We start from the raw sequence: 22,005 nt of genomic DNA, 5'->3' as shown, positions 1-22,005 counted from the left end.
CAGTGGCTACATCACAGAGTCCAAGCGAGCACTTATCACACATGCAAACTGATGTGCCATTGTCTCACTCAGCCCTGCAGACTCTGATAACCCATTTTTTGCATCTACATTTAGTCCCATTTTTAACTTAAGAGAACAGAAAGGAGACCACAAGCACCTCTCTAAGGCTTTTAGAGCTACAGAGCCCACATCTGCAAGATATTTGTCACTTTGTCACCTGATTTAGGGTGGGGGGTTTTTTAATGGTGAAAAGAAACAGAAATAAAGAGTTAAATAGAAACTAAAAAAATCTTTTCAAAATCATCTAATTTTGGAGTACCTGGACATTTGTGAAAACATCATTATCAGCTCCCCAAAGTATACACCCACCTATGAATTAGCACAACTAAATTGCAACTTCACTCTGAGAACCTCTCATTAAGCAATCTTCTACTATTTCATATCCGCGCCCTGATTATAGGTTATGTAACAGTTTGAAAGCAGATATAAAAGTGAAAAAAAAAACCCAACAAAACATTTATAGCAGAGTTACACAGAGAGGTAATCAAAAGGCACATCTAACCTAGGAAGACATCTCCATAGAAGCCCACTCCCCCCCCACTCTTGTCCACCTCGTCGACCAACTCAGGGAAGTGCGCCCCCACACATACATTAACGGCCTCTCGCGCTTCTCGTGCCAGCGATCTTGTTTTCTGATCGTGCTCCTTCAGGGCCTCTTGATTGAGCTGCCAACACAAGGGGCCAAAAGTTAGTCAGAGGATTATCAAGAGAATGGGCTGACATTTTCATGATTTCACACATTTTTCTTTTCAGGCAGGTGCTTATCATAATCTTTAGAGAATGATTTTCTGTGCTCGTGCAAGTAAAACTAAAGATCGACCTCAACTGGCTTATACCCAAGTTTGACTGATTGATTGCAAATAAGAGTGAAGGATTTACCAATATGGAAAAAAATGGCTCAATATTCAGTCAGCATGTTAAATACAGCTGCATACATTAGCTCACATTCAGTTCTCTTCATTCATCCGTTTTTAAAGCCTCACTTGAATTCCTTCCCCCACCTCTCACAATATCAAAAAATCTATCTGGAAGCTAATAGTACTGGTGAGACATAAAAACACACCGTCCATCTGGCATTCGCACGTCAGCGTCTAAGCTGTCTTCTCACACCTCTTTTCACAATAATAACTGCCAAGATTTTACCAATCCTAAGCAAAGTATTGTCATAAAAAAATATTCTGACATCATTTACAGCGGTGGGAGCTTGATGTGTACTTTCTGCATCCCCCAAACTGGATGTGTCACGCTGCAGCATTACGTACATCCACTGAAAGGACAGATGGCCGTGTGGTTGAAAAACAGGAATTTGGTGGTTGGCGCAGTTTGGATTATAGATGCCTATAAGTCAATCAGTGTAGTCAGATTTACACTACATTTGTTTGGACAGAAAAATCCAAAAAACTCTTTGTACAATGAAGGTAAGGTTTGTGTAAATTCTCTCTGTGATTTTGCACGTACAGTGTAAAACATTAAATCTCTATCATTATCTTTATCAAGGTCGGCTACTGGTCGACAACCCATTGTAGTTGCATCCACAGGTCAGGGCTGTATTGGCTGCAAAAGCGGGACCAGCACAAAATTAGGCAGGTGGTCACAAGGTTATTCCCGATCAGTGTGCATGACATGGAATAATGGGTGAGTACTCTTGGTTGATGCTAGCTCACACACAAGCAACATGCTCTAATTTTTACTCACTGATGGGCAGACCTACGTAAGAACTTATGCAGCGTTGGGAAGAATTTTTTAAAGGACTCTGGAACTGCCAAAGAATGCAAGGACAGGTATTTATTTTTTCTGTGACAGTCCCCCAAAAATCAGGTAATAAAGTAGAGTCATTTCTAAAGATCAGGAGTCAAGGACCTCTCAGAGTTTCTATTGGTAAACATGACTGTTTTGGCTTTCGTCAGAGGTTTTTACAAATATGCAGATTTAGTGGAAACACGAATAAGGTGTGCAAGTGTAGTTTCATCTTTCTAAGAGAAAAAAATAAATAAAACCAGTGTACCCTGGTGTTACTGTGTCAATCAATCAATATTTTATTTCTATAGCATATTTCAAAAGGACAGTGTCCATCAAAGTGCTTCACACAAGGTAGCAAAGCAGATTACATCAAAGGCAACAAAAACAGTTAAAAACAATTAAAAACAGTTAGAGTTACAGTTACACAGCACAACTGCAGACCAGGTGGAAGGTTAGGTAACTGGGCGCCAGGTTATTTAACATTTTAAAAGTATACAAAAGGATTTTAAAAACGATACGGTATTTAACAGGGAGCCAGTGTAGATTGGCTAGAACTGGGGTGATATGATCATGCCTTCTGGTGCCAGTTAAGAGGCGTGCTGCGGCATTTTGAACTAATTGCAAACGCTGGAGGAGAGAGAATTGGAGGCCCATGTACAGAGAATTGCAATAGTTTTGTCTCGAAGTAATGAAGGCATGGATAAGCTTTTCAAGGTCTTTATGTGGAATATAGGGTTTTGCCTTGGAGATTTGACGTAGCTGGTAAAAACTCATTTTCTCAACTGAGGCAACTTGTTTGTCTAACTTGAGTGAGCTGTCCAGGACCACTCCAAGATTTCTAACGGTATAAGAGAGATGGCTGGCATAGGACCCCAGTGTATTAGTTAGCTGGTCCAGGGGAATGGGACTGTCAAAAACAATAATTTCCGTTTTAATTGAATTTCTTGTGTGTACCTGATTGGTCAAGGTCTTGATTTCTTCCTGTGTAGCAGCCTGTTTCTTCATCAGAGCCTCTTGCTGTGGACTGTAATCTGAAGACTGTAACAATACAACAAAGCAGAAAACATGTTGCAAGTGGAAAACACTATCGATTTGTGGTTTTGAAGTGTGTGCGAGCAAATGGGAGTGTGCATGTGGTATCAAGTTTGCGATAAAGACTGTTAGCGTGTCTATATAAGCAGTTCATCTGCTCATATGTACCCGTGGGATCTATGGATGCAACCTGAGAGAGAGAGAATCAATACAGTTAAGTCACAGGTTGCACTTGTCGAGTTAGATTACAGAGCCCCCAACTGGACTTGTGCATTCAATACTGAGCCTGTGCTGATTAAACAAGTGATTGTGTTATAAATAGCTGCAGTAATTAATGGGGAAATGTTGATTAAGTAGATCAACACCAGCTGCAATGTGACCTGAATGTGTGGAGGGATGAAAGTGAGGGGGGGGATTTCTGCCATCTAAACTGAGTCGATCTGAGAGGAGCAGAGTGAAATAGCTGGGTCTTTAACCCCGATGCATCATGCCTGAATCTTGATGAGCCAACGGAGGAACAAAAGCAAAGCTCAGTGAGTCATCGACCACACATGGATTAGCTTGTAAACAGCTTCTGAGTAATGGACAAGCCTGGCCTATGGTCAGTGCCCGCTGCACTTTACTCACTGGGTGAAAGCGTGTGTAAGTTTGTGTATGCGTGGCCTACTGTGAGTTAATGTGTGTGCATGTTCAAGCGTGTGTGGGTGTACCTACAGCTGTGTGAAAGAGAAAGGCTTTAGCATGCCTAGGGTATTATTTTTCCATGCTTGCTTCAAATCTTGGCATTCTTAACAATAAGTACACAGCTAAATTAGATGTGATCTGGTACTGGTAATGCGTGAGTACATGAAAATTACTAAAATAATCATTTTAACATTTCGGGACACGTATTTCATTTCTGCAAAACGAAAATATTGTTTGTGATGTAGTTTCTAGCCTTAAAAACAGGGATGTTAAACTCATTTTACACCGTGTGCCACATAAAGCCTGCGGTTAAGTGGGACAGACGAGTGAAACTCCCCTTTCTGTCTATGTTCAACTACACATTAGGTCCCTGCAATAGAACAATTTCAATAATACATCTTAGTTTTCTACATGATAGATGTGTAAAATTACAGAGTGGCTATGGTGGAGAGCTTAATTAATAGGAAAAACTGTAAAATTGTGAAAATAAGGTCCTCCTTCAAATTTTTCAGCCTTCCAGTCAAACATAAGGCCCCCTGGGTTTCTGGCTCTGCAGTTTCAAAGAAATGACCTCTTCATCTGTGAACATAGCAAAACTCTAACCGATCCTTCTCCTGTTTGCCTTTTTTGCAGTATAAGCTTCTTTCCTTTCATGTTTATTTTAGTGCTAGAAAGTACAACAGTTGGCACTCTCACATGGTTTGCAGGGTTATCTCCTGCCAGAATGCCAGCGGTTACTAGCCAACAGTGTGTTAGCAAGTATATAGAAAGCCACAGTGAAACTCAACCTTCAAATTTTATTTCCAGAAGTAGAAAATTCTTAAGGTTTTTACCTTGAAAGAGAGCATTTTTCATTACTAAGTTGCATTGCTGCCAGTGTTGTGTTATTTTATTATTTTTTCAATGTCATTGCTTTTATCTTCCTTTAATAATAATAAAAAATAAAAATAAATTTTTTTTACAAAGTAACATTCATGATTTGAATGTCACAGCTTTAGCCTGTCTCTGCCAGTCTGTCAATACAGTGCCCACAGATGTACAGTAAAGCTGTAGCTAAGCTAAATGTTTAACTTAGCATAAAAGGCTAAATGTTTAGCTTAGCATAAAAGGCTAAATGTTTAGCTTAGCATAAAAAGCTAAATGTTTAACTTAGCATAAAACAACAACAGAGAACAGCAGAAACAGCTAGCAGGTGTTTGTTTAAAGGTAACAAGAAAGGTTACCAGTGCAAGCTTGTTATAGTTAACTAAAATGAAACTTAAAACTAGACCTTTGAAAAAAATAAAGCTTAGCAAATTAACTAAAATAAAATAACAATATAGCGAAAATGTACTTTTAGTTTTAGTGTTTGTACATTTGGTGAAATTATTTTTCAAAACTTACCTTATGAAGCTTTTTATTGAGAGTCTGGACATGTATTAGACTTTGAGTCAACTGCTCTGAAAAGTTCTGTTTTTAAAGGAATATCTGTTCTGCTTTTCTTACATCTTGCCTCTGACATTTGTCCTCAATACACAAATAATTACAAGGACTGAAACTCAAACTAAACTGAACTAAAACCAAAAAGTCAAAACAAAATAAAAATATAAACTAATTAGAATGACAAAACCAAAATAAGTCCAGGTACTGATTAATGTAAATTTGAGAACCTCTGTAAAGTGTTTCCCTCATTTTCCTTTTTCTAGGCTACGTTAACCCTTTTTCTGGCTGTTATGTTTAGCTTAGCTTTTAGCAAAAAGATGACCACAAATGTCAAACAGTGCCTTTTATTTTGCACACAAACTAAAAAAAAGTTTGATTGTGTTAGATCACTTTGAAACAAACAACTTCTGTACTCACGGCAGCATTCGACTGACTCGCTTCATCCAGCATCTCAGTGCTCATTGCCTTTTTCAGCCTGAATGAATAAATTTATCTCTAATTAATCATCTTGTACAAAATGTTAAAAATTCAAATCTTCACTCTCGCTCTCTTAATTCTTTTGTAAATTAAATTGTAACTAACTTAGAGATGAATAAAACCTGAATGTCGTGAACTTACTTTGCTTTGTCTGTGGACGAACATTTCATGTTGGCTTTTTTCTTGTTTTCTTTGGTTTCGCTGCAGAGCAAGACAAAGGGAACATGTGAGGATGTCAAATCTGACACTGAAAAGTGACCCTATAAACATCCTTTCTCCTTTAATCAAGAGTTGTTGGGCTGTGTGTCTTATGTGACCTTATCTTTATAGTGAAAGGAACGCTTGAATGCTGTGTTTTTGTGCCTGAGTGGACAGGTAGATGATCAAGCCTGCCTTTGCTTCCCTACTGCTGTTTAAACACCTGCTGGATAATGGCTGTCCTGAGATAACCATCTGCCAGCTGGGGACTTGGGATAACGCACACACACATATAACACCATAAGCCCAGCCAAGGACATTGGAAGACCCGCCTGCTGAGGTGATTCATTCATTATTTGAGGTATTCTCTTTGCTAAATGTCAAATATTTCACCTCAAACGGCACACAAACACACACACACACACACACACACACACACAGACTGTCACGGCAAAGTCTGAAAGGACAGATTGGATAGACTCAGCAAAGCCTTCTGCTCCCTCATGTGCGCATCATGTCCTGAATGTGTTGCATGTGTGCTCACACCTCTCCAGGGTTTTCAGTTCAATGGCGTGCTTCTCCATGGCCATCTCCAACAGTTTGGCTAGTCTCTGTCACAACACAATAAGAAGATGGTGCAGTCACAGTAAGGATGAAGCTCCAACTCATGAGACGTGAATAGCTGTGAGTAACAATATGAATGAAAATGTTTGCTTCTGTGCAAAAACTGGGGTCAAGCGGATCCTTTATATACAAATTGATTACTATTAGTAACAGCAATCCAGTTTGTGTGTAATTAATAAAGCCTCTGCTTGTCCATGATCCCAAACACACAACAAGGAGAGCCCACAGAGGAAATAGTGACTACATCCTGAATCATGGACATTAATCTGAGGTGAACAGGTAAATATATAACAGAGATTTCAGAGTGAGGAGATTAATGGCTGTAGGGGTGACTGGAGCACACAGAGAAGAGTTTGTCTTTCAGGTGTTACTTTTATAAGCCACTTTGTACTGTAAGGGCAGGATGTGAATATCAGACCCTGTTGATGCCTTTTAGAAACACTTTACAACAGTAGGAAGGCAACAGCTCCAAACATTAACATTATAGATCTAGTAATAGTGTTAAATGCATAGCATTGTTACCATATAAGCCTACTTCTTTTAAGGTTGGAAACAGGCCTCACAGGTATCACCGTGCAAAATAAAAATAATATTTTATTTTTCAAAGCAGATTACGTTTAAATAATATCACCGAATGAGTTGATGATGTCTTATCAGCATCCCGATTTTTACTTAAATTGGGGTAAATCATGTCTTAACTGAGTTACACTCATGAGCCACTTTAATCAGCCAATCACATGGCAGCAACGCAGTGCACTAAGGCATGCAGACATGGTCAAAAAAACTCACTGAAGTTCACACTGAGCATCAGAATGTGGAAAAAATGTGATTTAAGTAACTTTAAATATGGAAAGGGTGAGTATTCCAGAAAATGCCGATCTGCTGGGAATTTAAATCACGACCATCTCTGTGGTTTACAGAGAACGGTCCATAAAAAAGAAAATATCCAGTGAGTTTTCTGGGTGGAAATAACTTGATGATGCCAGTGGGCGAAGGAGAATGGCCAGACTGTTTTTAGCTGAAATGAAGGCAATAATAACTCAAATAACGGCTCATCTCAAGCAAGCCATACAGGAGAGCATTTGCAGCCTAAAACTGCACTGGGTGCACTTCTATGAGCTAAGAACAGAAAATGGAGGCTAGAATTTTTATGGGCTCACCAAAATTGAACAACAGAAGATTGGAAAAATGCTGCCTGGTCTAATGACTTTTGATTTATGCTCCAAGATTTGTTGGTTTGTAGCATAAACAACATGAAAACATGGATCCATCCTGCCTTGCAGGATGCAGTTGACGCTGCTACTGGTAGTGATGATGGTCTGGGGATATTTTCTTTGCACACTTGGTTGCTGACCATGTCCATTCCTATGTGACAACAGTGTGATCGGCATGGTTGCCTCCCACGGGATACCACACAATGTGGCAAAGCTCAGCTGATCTCAAACTGGTTACTGGTTGAACATAACAGTGAGGGAGAATGGGAGATCATGAATGTGCAGCTGAGACATCTGAAGCTATTGTGTCATGCTATCATGTCAATATGGATTAAATGTCTTTTTGAATCTATTACAAGACGAAAATCTGAAGGCAAAAGGACGTGTGTGCCTTATAAAGTGGTAACTGTATTCATATAATCAAGAGACATACGTGGAATGTTTCTCTGGACTAATGTTTCTGTCCAACTGAGTGAGTATAACCCTGATAGCCAATCTCCTTTATCTCCTAATTCACCGTCTTCCAGCACACGTAGAAACGATGGCTTTACAGTATTTAGTAATTATACTTGTCTGGCTCATGTTTGGTATTTGGGCAGGTGGAACACAATAGATTTGATTGGGGTTGAAAACAGCTGCCTGCGTCACGTAGCGAGTAAGCCACTGAACAAACACGGTGTTTTGTGAGTCATAAAACCAAAATAATGAGCTGATAAGATCCTGAAATATTCCATAGAGCTGAGGGGACCTTTCACTTGCAGCAGTAATCATTTGGTTCACTGTTAATTATGACAGTATTGATTAGTGCGCCTTTAAGCACAGTATCTGGCTGCAATGTGTGTAATGTGTTTATTGTCACCTTCAGTGTCACTAACCTCTGTTGCACACTGCTCCTTCTTCTTCTTTATCTGATCATACTGCTCAGCAAACAGTGTTTTTATTTCAGACGTCATTTTTTCCTTCAGCTCCTGCACCCGCTCTGTTTTCCCGTTGGACTCAGGGGTGTTGTCACCTCCCCTGGTGGAAAAATAACATGACACAATAAATCAGTATGTGCGGGCAATACAGTTTATTGACTAACAGCCACTGCCCTTCATAGCTGACGACCATGAGCTTCCAGAAAATACTATACTATAATATACTATATATGCTTATTTGGCCTTTAGTAACACTTGGTTTGCTCTGACAGCTCAGTGTGAAACACTGCAGACCTCACACTCATTTTCTTCATCCTCATCTTAATAGTCAGTGTCAGCTAGAAACGCACATTAGCTGTAGCTGTATTTCTCATGTTTCTAAATATAGTCTTATTAATCCAAAAACAGCAACATTATTAGTGAGTCACTATTAATTTGTGGAGATTTGAGCGCTGCTTTGCAGGAAACAGGACTGTCTCCTTCCAGCGGGATAATCAAAAGCTCTTTTGTCAAGCACCCTAGCTAAAATATATAGCTGCAAATTCACTCTGAAAAGCTCTTTGAAAACAAATTTGGGAAGGAAAACATCCCCTTACTCTTTTTTCTTCACTGAAACCTTCTTCTTGAGGGCCTTGAAAGAGTCGGAGTATTTCTGAATCAGATCCTCGCCTTTTTTCTGATACTTCTTTTCTAATTCTTTTATCTCTTTCTCCTGACGCTTGATGACCTTCTGATAGCTCTTGTGCTGTGTCAGTTCTTCAGCAGTCACAGTCGAAGGCTCTGCAGCACAAACACAAAGGGGATTTTTTTTTTGTGGAGTCTTCTTACTTTTCAGCACTGGATATGCAATTATAATGAATCTATTCAACAAAAAATAACTCTAAATTGTTCTGTATTATCCTTGTCAGAGCGCTTTTATCCAGAGTGTATTGACAAAAGGAAAACTATGATGAGTGAAGCACATGAAGTGCTGCAGTGTTACCTTCACTGCCCGTCTGTGGCTGAGATGAGTCACCTGATCCTGCAGACTCGGTGGCTGCAACTGTTGGAGAGGGAATGGCTGCAGCAGAAGGCGCTTCAGCAGGTTCTGCAGCTGCACTGGCTTCCTCTTTTTTATCAGATGTAGGTTCGGCGTTTGTGCAAGACTCGGTGCTTGGTTCTTCTTTGGCTTCAGGAGCTGCTTCAGGCTCCGGGCTTGCTTTGGTCTCCTCGGCTTCAGGAAGGGTTTCAGATGTGGAGCTTCCTGTGTCTGGTGCTGCATCGGCTGGGGCTTTATCAAGAGTTTGAGGGGTCTCTGCCTTGCTTTCTTCCTCCTTTTTAGCTTCTTCTGCACCAGCTGCTGGTGGAGACTGGTCAGTGGCATCAGCGGGTGGTGTAGGTTCGGATGCAGCTTTTTCTAGAGGAGGAAGTGATTAAATGCACCTTCAAATACACCAGCATTGAGACCAATTGTGTGAGCCACAGACAAGCTCAAAATCTTTGCAATGCAAGATCTGAAGTGTCACCCTCTAAAGCTTCATTACCTGCAGCAGGGGCTTCACTTTCTTTAGCTTGGTCTGCGGGAGGTTGGGCTCCAAGAGGCAACTCATAGGGAGACACATAGTCAGAAGATGACTGTGGGGGTAAAAGAAGAAAAGGACAGGAACATAACAATCTAGCAAAAGTGGTCATATTCCAGGAACTCAATTAGTGTTGTTAGGATTTACTGGAAATCCAGAGGTATTGCTGATGATGTTTTTTCTTTCTTTTTTTACCTGTTTGGGAGGCTTTGTTGTCTTCTCTGTGCCTTTTGTTGGATTAAATAAGGCATCTGTGAAATCTGCAAAACAAACCATTTTAATGAGTGTACAATGATTTATTCTTAAACCAAACATAAATGTGGATACGAAGAGAAAGAAGAAAACAAAAATGCTTCCAAACTACATTAGTCTTCTCTTCTCTAACTGTCATTCTGGCAACAAGGATTCACTCGCAGCAGAGGTTTTCTTCTTTTGCAAAAACACAAAGTAAAACGCTAAGCACCCGCAAAGGCAGCAGGGATGTAGTCCTTGACCTCAATGTACACAAAGAGAGCAGGCAGAGTGAGGGGCATGTTGCTCTCACTGCGCAGGCAGATGTGGTGGAAGCCTGCAGGGCATGAAAATAAAACCTTGGTGAAATAAAAGCAAGGCAGCAGCTCGCCTGATGCAGAAGCTGGTTAAAACAAGCTGGCAAATGTTCTGAGGCCTAGAGTGATTCATTGCTTTAATTATATGAAGTATGAATTCAAATATTCTCAGCTTCGCTGACCTGACTGGATGGCATCAAGAGGGATGATTCTGTGTCCCACGAATTTGCCATTTTCTTCGTGGACAACGAGTCTTAAAGATGCCAATTCTGGCAGCAAGATCTAACCATGAAAACAACAACAGATATGTTAGTGACACATCATTTCATTCATTTATTCATCAAGGAGCCAGACTTTCTTGTAATATTTTAAAGTGGTCTTGAGTATGATTTCTCCAGGCTTTCTGAATTTATTTCAACATTTTTCTTTGGACACCGGCTGCTTTTTAACTCCTTTTCAGTCCTGTCCTTGTACCTGGGCATTTTGTTAAGATGCTTAACACTGATGTATAAACCATTCAAGCATAATACAGGTATCTAACTCAAGGTGTGAAAAGGATGGAGGAGGTCAGGAGGGAGGTGCAACATCTGGTAAGCATCTAAATGGCAATGGCTTCATTTTTTTAGCATGACAATGACCCCAAACACACAATAAAACACTATCAGTCTTGAACCTTCTTCCCTAGAGCCGGGACTTCCATGCTACTAAAGCAGTGTGGGATCGTCTTAACAGAGACGCAGCATCCAAAGAAGAGCTTTGAATGTCCTTCAAGGAGCCTGAAGAACTATTCCTGTCAAAGAGAGTTCAGGCTGTGTCGAAGAAAAATGGTGCTCATACCAAATACTGACTTTCAAGCTCATTACAATTGTACAAGCTCTGTTTTTGCCTTCACATCAAAATATGAAGACTGAGGAGTGGCTGAAAATGTTTACATGGTATTTTATTCACCTTCTCAAAAACAAATGGCTCTTCATTCCACACTGGATTAATGGCGTTGGGTGTCGTGGACCACTTGGTGCGATATTTCTTCTTAGGGTCTCCTGGCAGCCCAATCACTTCCACCTCAACCCCTGTTTTTACATTCTTGTCAGACAGAAACTGCCCCGAATAGATCTATGGAGACAAGTAGATATGATTGGACGACTTATATATACAAGTCTGGACTTTTGAACAGCTGGACTCCTATATGAAGCAAATTATGTTTTTATTAAGATATTACACAAGGACAACATGGACAAACTTCCCAAAGCCAAAACAGCCATCTGTTATACACATACTGCACTAATTCTTCATGAGTTTCTCTGCAGTGAAATGCCAGAAATGATGCAGAAATGATGAAAAGATGGAGCTTGAAACTCAATTACTCTGACATTCGGCTTCCACAGATAATAGGAGCCCACACTGATGGTTAAAGAAAGAGACACTCTGTAATAACAGGGTCGTGAACCTGCCTTGATGGTCAGTGTGCTCGCCACAACGGTGTCAATCCTGTCACAGAAAGGGTCAAACTTCTTGTCATTGCGACGCATCACATCGTGCTTGAGGAGGTAGCCCGTTCGGCCGTTGAATTCAAACAGGGCCATGTTGAGCTGCATGGGGAAATCTGTAAGCGAGACACAAACAGGCCATTCACGGCACTTGTCTTCAGCTTAAAGAGAGGCAGCGAACAGAGGCCTGTGCAGAACAAAAAGGTGCAACACTGACCTGCTGTGGCGAATAAACAGAATAGATTTTAAATTACTAAAACACACAGTGTCATCAGTGTGTCAGAAAACTATATTTAAACAGGAACGGTAGACGGTTCCAAACATTCACAAAGGGTATTAAGTATATTTCTGATCATTTTAAAGTGTGATATCTCCATTTTTACCCATCGTCTGGTAGTTGAGCGCCACCATCTGGCAACCAACGTTCCAAAAAGGTTGGGGATTGTAGTTGGAGGAGTCCATTCTTGTTCCTTTGGGGTAAATCCTGCTCATCTGCCTCTTATTATATCTTAGGTAGACAGTTTAGGAATCATTTATTTATATTTCTGTGTTTTTTTCCCCCAGACCCCAATAAACTGAATGCATAGAATATATTTGTCGTGTACTTAAATGGTTTTCATTTTTGTCGAGCATGACAGCATCTGCTGCACTCCTAAAGGATACTCAACAAATTCAACGGCACTCTTGGCGATCATTGCCTCCCCTTTGGTCTCCACAAAAGAAGAGATGACGTAACTCTTGTTTTTCTCTGTGAAGGGAGAAGAAAATGACACGTTACCAAGGTTACATCGAGTTGTACCTGTTTTGTTTGAGTTTAGGTTAAATTTGTTGTTTGCAGACATACTTCTGGCATTTTCAAAAGAGATGAATTTGTTGGGCTGGATGTAGTTGACTATGGATGACATGGCCTCATATGCTGTTACTTCTTGTCCAGCTGTGCCCTGCGGGGCGTCAAAAGGAGGTTAACTTATATTTGGACTCTCCTGGCTGGAACAAATGATGTAAAACAAGTATTTACCTCATCTGATGTCTTCATTTTCTCCTCATCCTGTTCCTCTGTGTCTTCTTGCTCCTCATTTTCCTCCACAGCTGCTTCCGGTTCTGGTGAAACACATAAAAACAGTGTCAGTGACACCTGGAAATAAAATCACACGTCTAAATCTGGAGTATAACTGAATTTGCCTTGTGGTTTTTCATTTTCTTCTTGGTTCTCCGGGGTGGTTGCTGCTGGGTTGGCCTCGTCCTGGGAAGTGGCGTTCGGGGCCTGGGTGTTCGTAGCTGCGGCTGCGGTCTGGTCAGCGGCTGCTGCGGCAGTTTTCTTATTCTGGGCCGGTTTCTCGTGGCTGCCCTTCTTGTTCTTGATGAGGATCTTACCCAGCAGCTCAGACGGGCTGGGGATCTGCTGGCCCGGCTTCAGCTGAATGTTAGAGACACAAACAAGAAGTTTAAACAACGACAAAATCGATTATATTCAGAAAACGTCAAACTCATATTCTTGCTTTTGTTTCAGAGGGATTTACATCAAAGTTGTTTAATGTTCAAAGTGTCATTGCTAAATTTAATCAACTTAGTCTGTTTTTTGTTTGGCTGTTGAGCATGAAACAAATGTAGTCTGACATTTTATTGTTGAATAAAGGAAAGCTGTTTTGAGTGAAAAGGCAATGGCCCTCATTTATTAACATTGCATATGCACAAATACGTGTAATTTAAACACAAAATTTAAATTAAAAATAACATGAATGGCTGTTATTGACAGGTTAACTTAAAAAGACATTCACATAGTGGACTGTAGGGTATAGCCATACTCCTATTACATCTTCCTATTTCTTTGCTATGCAGTTTATATTTATTATCCTGGGCTGTGTTTTGGAGAGACTGTTTAGTATTTTAATTAACAGTAAAATACAATAAAACTGTTATTATTATTATTAATTTATTTACCTTTTTTTTTTTTGCCTTTTGCTCAATTTTCAAAAACATCATCCTCCTCCAAATTTTCAGAATTACAATTAAATAAAAAAAAAAAAGAAAACAAAAAAGAAAACAAAATAGTAAATGGAAAGGTGCAGACTTTAACCTTTTTCTTTTACACATAATCAACAATAATAGCTATTACTTTTAGTAGTAGTAATAGTAGAAGAATTCGTTTTAAAAGCTTGTGTTTAATTTTCCTAAGACAGTCAGGTCATCATGTGATCATATGCATGGTCACAGGGACTGCTTGACCTTTTAAAATAAAAAAGCATTCAAGCATCTGGATGCATCAAAAACCTGAATGCATCCTCTACATTAATGTTGCATTCACTGACATTACCTCACTTCAATAATTTAGCCCAAATACCATCATGAAAGCTGACTTTATTGTCTGCACACTGATAACAAGCTGGATTGTCACTCTCCCATTTAGCTTGTTGCCTTTACTTAAACCTTTTTTTAAAAAACATAAAATTAAGAACATTCAAAATAAACATCTTTTTTTTTTTCATACTTCAAAAGTTGAGGCCTGGATTCAAACTGTCTGCTGACCTCCTTTCTAAAACACTGGTTTTGTCCTTAATACCATCTAAGATAGTTAAACAGACACTGCCTCAGGAATTTAAACACACACAGGCCTAAGAGGAGCAGACAGCCTTTGTTTCTGGGAATCTGAGAGGTTCTTACAGCAGATACAAGACAGAGGACAACAAACACGCCAGTGAAACTTGAACTTTGCCATTTATTGCCTTCATGTCGTTGTGATTAAATAGTGAAACTCATCCGAGTCACCCAGCGTAGCATGATGTGATCTGTTTAACGAATCCCCCACATCTAAACTTTATCTGTTATTTTGACAGCTGGCTGTGCTGCAGCAGTGTACTCACTCACAGGGTATTTGTCCAGTGGCTCTGTTAACAGGGCATCACCAAATATGGTTTTGCAGTAGTTGGCCATCTTCTCCTGCTGTTTCACCCTGGAAGAAATCACATTAATGCCTGTTATTATTCGTGATACGTGCATCAGAACAATATTACGCAGCATTAATGGCATGTTATGACACGGCCTTGTTTAAAGCTCGGCTCTTACGAGTCAACGTGGTTCTCGAAGGAGAGGATAACGGGGTACTGTGAGGTCTTGAAGGCGCTCTCTGCAATAGCTTCTATCACGTCCTGTCAAGTGTCACAAAAAGAGGCCTTTTAGTTGTTATTTTATAAAAGTGGATTTTTACTTTTGACCTGCCCTGGACTTAAATTTAAAGAAATGAAACTGGCAATAGCACATTAGAAAACTTCAAGAAGTTAATGAGACGCAGAGCAAAAAAGAAACAAGCTCACTAAAATGAAAATTATGAAAACGTGAACATTGTGTCAAACTGCAGAGGTGTTTCTTGCAGAGGCTGTGATGTCGGTGAACTGAACCTGGGCGTTGTGCCTCAGCCTGGGACTGTTCATCTCCTGCTGCCCTTATATGGAAGTGTTGAGTGTAAGAGAATGGCCTATCAGTGTGTTTGTGTGTTACTGTGTACTTACACTTTCTTGTTTCGAATGTGCTCTTCAGCATGAAGTAAAGATAAGTGTGAGCAGCTTTTTGGTGTGCAAGAAGCTTAGATGTTGCACATTCAAGATGTGCTGGCAGGAAAATGGTGACGGTCATTTACTTGGACTCAGGCGTCGCTTTCTGATCACAAATTTTTAACACCAAAAAAATAAATACTAGAAATTTGAATATTAAATTTGTTTATCGTTACCATTCCTTTCTGTAAAGGCTGCGAAATATTAGAGTGGACTTTTTATGTTTTTCCTTATCTTCTATACTATATAGAAGACAAGAAAAGATAATAATGTAGGTATACTTAACTACATCAGCTCTATACACTGGTGGATGGTCATTAGATGTGCCCAAAAAATTCCAGTGACCCCAAAACTCTAACATTTCAGCATGACATTAAAAAAGTGGGAATATTCGTAATATGGTAATGTGAACTGTTGCAGAGGAAAAATTTCAAATACTTGGAGGGTGGGAGACTGAGGGCACATGAGTATGTTTAACAACCTTGAACAGGATCTCAGTGGTCATGGTGAAGCCGTGAGTAATGATGGGCTCTTCATCGGGAGGTTTACCCTTCCAGCAGTCCAGCTCAAGGCAGCGGCAGCCGGCGAGCAGACACTGGCGGTACATCTCTGGAGAGGACACGCCCGAGAACTGACCAGCTGCACAGGGAGAGAAAAATGAAAAATAAGGCACATTGTTAAGCAGCATCTTAAAGAAATCACATCAATCTCTCTTTTTTTTTTTGACCTGTTAGGTATGTGTTGTGTGACGACTTGATGAAGTAGTGAGGTATGGGCTGGGTCATGTCTTGACACTTGGCCAGACTGTCTTGCATGACCACTGATGTCTCTGGACCCATCAAGTAGAATAAAAGACCTTCTGGAGAAATCAAACCTGGAGATGGGAACAAGAGACCATTTGAAGCAAAAACATATGGAGGGTGATTGTGCCCATCAATCCATCCACAGCATATCAAAGTCACCACCACTGAATCTCACCTCTGTTAGAATTATTGGACAGGGGTTCATACTTGTCAATCAGTGCCTTGATCTGATCTTGTCGGAGACGCGGAAACAGTTCCTCATTTAGCCGAGAGTCTCTCTGTTTCTCGTTGAGGAACTTGGTGAAATTCTCCTTCGTCATGGTGGGTTTGGTGGAGCTGGAGGGCGGGGCACAGCGAGACAATCACATCTTGGACTTGCACTTACTTCAGGCTGCAGTGTTTTGCCTGAATATTATTACCTTTGTTTCTGATATTACTTTGACTAGGGTATTCATTTTCATTCTCTGTCTGTGCTTCACTGCTGTATGGGTTTGGATACATGTGTGCGTATGTGCAACTAATTTATGCAACTTATGATTGGACTGCTGTCCTTCTTGGCCAGGACACTCTCTTAAAACAGATTTTTTTCATGATTAAATACGAGTAAATAAATAAATAAAAGCATCAGCAATGCCCATAAGGTTCCTCATCCCCATCACGGCCAATTTCCTGCCATTTTAGCTCAGGCAAGGCTGCTGAGGCATGAGCTGGAGCACAGACTGGCAGCACAAGACCAGCATATTACATGAGGCACCTCTAACTTTAGTTCGTCAAACTAGAACATTTTTTGCTTCATACATTTTGAACAGACAATGACATCATTTTTGAAAAGAGTAGATTTAAATGCCAGATGAAGAAGGTTTACCACTAACCATTAAATTTATTATTATTTATTTATTTTTTGCTTGACAATTTGTGGAAGTTTCAAAAAGTAAATGCAATAACAAACTAATTATGAATAAAGCATAACTACAGCTATAGTAGGTGTGTGAAATTCAGGCTGTACAGTGATCAGTTAAGGACACTTCTACAGGTTACTCACTAGGAAGTGAAGATCTCATAGATCTCAGGCCGAGGACAGAGGTGTGTCATAAAGCTCCTGAAGGCAGTCTCAGTGAAGACATCAGGCTTAATGGTGTCATACTGATTTTTTTTAAAAATTGCAAAATTAAAAAGAACAAAACAAATGTGCAGATGGGTTGTCAGAAAACTGCAAACTGTTTTCATTAAGTTAGATAAGAATAAAGTCCAAATTTAAAATGTATTTCCACTCAAAAGGAGATTTATTTTCTGACCTTTCCTTTGGGGAGCTGTGCTGCTGCCAAAGCACTTTCTACCCTCTTCTTATCCGCAGGGAACATCTTGTAAATACTGAAAAAACATAGTGAACAACTGAGTAGGAAACAAAGGTATCTACTTTACAAATGAACCAGCATGTGGTTGTCCTGAAACTTACTGTTTCACTGGGATCTTCCCATCTTTGTTGGTCTGAAGAGAAAGCCGGACATATCTAAGATTTAATAGTATTTCCATTAGAATTCCCAGAGCACGTGTTATCCAGTGCATAATGCGATTGCATGGTATTATGTTCCCTCATCATCTAGAAGCCGTAGATTACATGATGATGTTCACTTACATTTTATCCAGGAAGACCTGCCTGCATGCGTTGTTTCTTGCAGCGTTGTAGGTGATCGCAAGAATGTCATCCGCCCAGTTCTAATGTGCATTTTTTTTAATTCACAAAAATAAACAGAGGCGCTGCATTAAATTCGGCGTCTGCATGAGTTTGGCTTAAAAGGTCATAAGCGTCTATGCACAAGCTCACCACTAGAGGGTGTTGATAAAGAGTTAGGTTAGGAAATGAGAGCAGTGAATGTTGTATTTGAACAAAGCACTATTGAGATTTCATTACAGCAGATTAAATCCGGATGTTGGAGTCACAGAGTCTAATTTAGACTGAGAGGGAGGGGTCGGAGGGGTCGGAGGGAGAAGAAGCAAAGGCTCCAGTGGTATAAGGGCTAGAGGCCTGTGGCTGTGTTTGAACAGTCAAAGGGGAACAGCTACTACACAGATACAGCGGTTTATTACCTGTGTCACTTTTTCCTTTGAGGCAAAGAAGTTATGATAGGTCAGGTTCACCGTGTCTGGACCCGAGACGATAGTTAGGGTTTTGGCGAGATGGTTGCTGTCCGGGAAATCCAAATTGAACACATTTCGGACCTTTGGGTGCTGTGGACAAATAAAATGTATTATTTTATGTTTTAGCTGACTAAAAAAAATCAGAATCTGCAGAACTTTGCTGTCTGCACAGATTGGATGCCTGAAAGGTGCATCGACACATGCAAATATGCTGACCAGCATATGCAAACATATGCACAACACACTGAGAGTCGCGCACTTGCTTATATATACGCACACACAAGGCGGTCATGCAGAGCACAAGCACACATGTGCTGCCTTCCTGTGTATGATGCTTTACAATCACCTCTCTATGCATGCCTGACATCAGCATTGGAGCAGCTTTCCCAAAAAGTCCTAAGGGACCAAAAGAGGAGGATGTGCTTTCAGCAGCACCCCATCTGTGATGATGCATTCTCCCTAAGGAGAACAGATTTTTCAGATTTCCCTCCCATAAGGGATGATGACAGCTGCATAATGCAGCTCTCCGTGGAGGCCAGCGAGGAGTGGGAAAAGAGACGAAACTACAGCTGACAGCTTTGGAGCTCACTCGAAACTCGCTCACAGAAATCTCCCGCCATGACTCAGCCTGTCGTAGGGTGTGTGTTTATGTTTGTTTGCGTGCCAGTGCATCTGTGTGTTTCTGTAGTGGAGGAGTAGCCTGGGTTCATGCGTCCATGGTGCTTTTTTTTTCTCTTTGCAATGCAAATATGTCTGTCAATATTAATGGACAAACAAAGGACTCGACAGATATATTTGCATGCTTGGAGAGATTCCTCCACACAGAGCACAATCATTAAGCTCGATTAAATCAAAGTGAATGCCACAAATTAAATAATACAAATGGACTTACTTTGGGAAGTTTTGCATATTTTCCTGTTCTGGTATCTCTGATGGTAGCAACATCCAGGAATGTTGTCTCCTAGAAACAAGAGACAAAGAATCATCGTGGATACTAAATTCAACATGTAGGCACCATTCCAGATATGGATTAGATACAACTCACCCTTTAGCAAAGTAGAAAAAAACCCCACATTGCCCATCAGTAAAATAAGTGAGTTAATAAACAAGCTATTTAAGGCTGGGAATATTGTAGGGCTGTTTTAACCTATAAATGAGTAAATAAATGCCAAGTTCATTCTGATATTTTTACAAAGTAGGGATAGCTTGTTGTTTTCCTTGTTCACTTTCAACAGACAATACATCTGTAATAGCAGCAGTGATGGGGTGGTCATGAAACAGTAAAATGTTGATGAGAGCATGGTTACTTAACTATATTGTATGTTGATCATGAGGAGGGTCAGCGTGCCAGAGGTAGATATTACATTTTTCTCCTGTTATTACCCGTAAACAAATTAGATGGTTTTAGGGGAAACTGTGACATTTATTGTACCTAATACTGGTGTAATTACAGAATTATTACTTTGTAATAACTAAACCTCTGTTATTATTGATCCGCAAAGCGCTACTTAAAGATTTTTGTTTGTTTGTTGAATGTATTCTCTTTTTTATTATATTTTATTTATATTTTATATTATATTTTCCTGACTCTATTTATTTTTTTCCTTTTTCCATTTTGTTTTGTTTTCATCTAAGGCGCATCATCAGGGGGAACATTTGAGAAGCTATTATGAAAGATATCACAAGACAAAGTGAAGAACATGTAGACATCACAGTCACAATAACCATATGATTTCCTATATCACTGCCTCCTGCTTCTAGTTGTGGTGACCAGTATGACCAAATTAAGAAAAAAAAGCAAAGACATTTCTTTTACATTATTTCATTTTTTGAGCACCTGTAATTTTTTCAGTCGATATTTGCTTTTTACACCTATTTTATCTTAAAATTTAGTTTTGGTTAACTGTGGTAACACATTTAAAGAAGACCTTGCCTGTTTAGTGAGAAGAGAAAGAGAGATGAAGAGTAAACACAGCTAGTCACCTTTACTGAGTGCATCACAGTCCAGCTGCACAGCACAGTAGGACAGTGAGCCCACATCAGCACTGATCGATAATCTATACAGACTGCTGAGGCCAGAAGGTGGTGAATGAAGCGCTTACATATCTCACACCTTTAGCAGATCCTAATCACATACATTTTACCCACACATCTGAATGCTGCTGGCTTTTCCCCACCTTGCTTTGGTTAATCCAGTAGACGAAAAACCCTTTTGGATCCATCTTCATGGTGACAGGAATGGTTTTCGTTGAGTCCTTGATAGAGACAAATTTATTCAGTACTTCTTGTATCGAGCTGATTGACAACAGTAGTCATCTAAGGGTAGTGTGTATCGTAAGATGAAGACCGTACAACATTATAGAGGAATAATCTTTGACGTGGTTCTGGTAATTGTTTGAGATGGAACCCGTGAAACAGAGATGCTTTATGGCGATGTGCCGATACTGAACCTGATATTTAAACTGCATTTGTAGCTATGTTTAAGTTATTAGATAAGAAATTAATGATTAGTGTTTTAAAAACAGATGAAAACCATGGAATTTCACAGAAAAGGCTGTATTACTCACAGGAGAATGAAAATAAGCAACACTTACTGATGTAGATTTAAACTCCTAATCACTCTGGCTAATATTCAAGAATCAACAGCTCAATTTTTTTCAATATTCACTCACCTCTGACCACTTGGTAAACCTTTCTCCTTTGACCAGGTAATCTTTGATCTCTGGAGGATCCAGAAAGTATCTTTTCTTATTCATTTTGTCCTTCTAGAGTGGACTTTGTTTCAGTTAAATAGCCTATTATTGCTAAAATATATCCACTATCTGATTCTCCACCATGGTCAGAATTATTAACCAGCTTATTCCAACACTAGCAACCAAAAGATGCACTAAACTGGAACTCAGCTGACCTGCCTGTGTCCAGGACGCACCCAGGAAAATATGCATTGCAAATTAAGATGAAAAAAAAAGAAAAGAAAAAAACAGGACTGAAGGTTAATCTGGTGCCCATAAATTTACAGTTTATATATGTAAGATAAAGGTTACATAAGTATATGATTCTAACTGTCATTCACTTAAAGTAAAAGCATTCACGTGTTTATTAAAAAAAAAAGATAAAATAATAAAAGCCAAAAATTATATATTTAAAACTCTTTTTTCAACATACAGCTCCTCCATTAACTGTTGCTGTGACAACAATAACTGAAATTGCTTTCTACTGAGGAAATAGTTCCTTTAAAAAGTGATAACAGGGTAATCCTCTGGCTTCTAAAAAGTGACAAAGTTTTTAAGCCCCAAATGAATTCATAAGTGGCATAATGGCAAGACACAACTGGAGATAATGAGGATTTGCTTTTCTTTTAGCTTCCATGAATTGACACTTGGTTTGTTAATGAGTTCCTTCTTTACACAATGATATTGAGTTGTCATTATTTATATCAGCATATCAGATTATGTATGCCTGCTACTCAAACTATAGTTGAAGCAGCATCTGTTGCAGTGTTTGGTTATTTCTGCTATATGTTGTGAATAAATGCCTGATCTGATCACAGACT

At 39.6% G+C, this 22,005-nt stretch overlaps 1 protein-coding gene across 1 annotated transcript; it reads right to left on the bottom strand.

Moving 5' to 3' along the window:
• Positions 1–473: 473 nt before the first annotated feature.
• plcb2 (phospholipase C, beta 2) lies at positions 474–21,211 on the bottom strand. Its single transcript, XM_063498530.1, has 32 exons — positions 21,125–21,211; positions 20,630–20,707; positions 19,345–19,413; positions 18,402–18,542; positions 17,950–18,029; positions 17,770–17,823; positions 17,609–17,684; positions 17,356–17,456; positions 16,489–16,649; positions 16,238–16,384; positions 15,992–16,149; positions 15,026–15,108; positions 14,828–14,912; positions 13,160–13,379; positions 12,981–13,060; positions 12,807–12,903; positions 12,626–12,710; positions 12,346–12,470; positions 11,927–12,078; positions 11,424–11,588; positions 10,658–10,757; positions 10,391–10,495; positions 10,123–10,187; positions 9,892–9,982; positions 9,351–9,764; positions 8,965–9,148; positions 8,327–8,468; positions 6,160–6,224; positions 5,557–5,616; positions 5,356–5,413; positions 2,755–2,838; positions 474–725 (listed from the first exon to the last, which is right to left on the bottom strand). The coding sequence occupies exons 1-32, from the start codon at positions 21,206–21,208 to the stop codon at positions 558–560; spliced, it is 3,777 nt and encodes a 1,258-aa protein (XP_063354600.1). The 5' UTR covers positions 21,209–21,211; the 3' UTR covers positions 474–557.
• Between the last annotated feature and the right edge of the window lie 794 nt (positions 21,212–22,005).

The sequence above is a fragment of the Pelmatolapia mariae genome, linkage group LG16_19, assembly GCF_036321145.2.
Source record: "Pelmatolapia mariae isolate MD_Pm_ZW linkage group LG16_19, Pm_UMD_F_2, whole genome shotgun sequence".
Classification (NCBI taxonomy): Eukaryota; Metazoa; Chordata; class Actinopteri; order Cichliformes; family Cichlidae; genus Pelmatolapia; species Pelmatolapia mariae.
The sequence above is the reverse complement of the archived record's forward strand: the minus strand, read 5'-3'. Positions and strand labels throughout refer to the sequence as shown.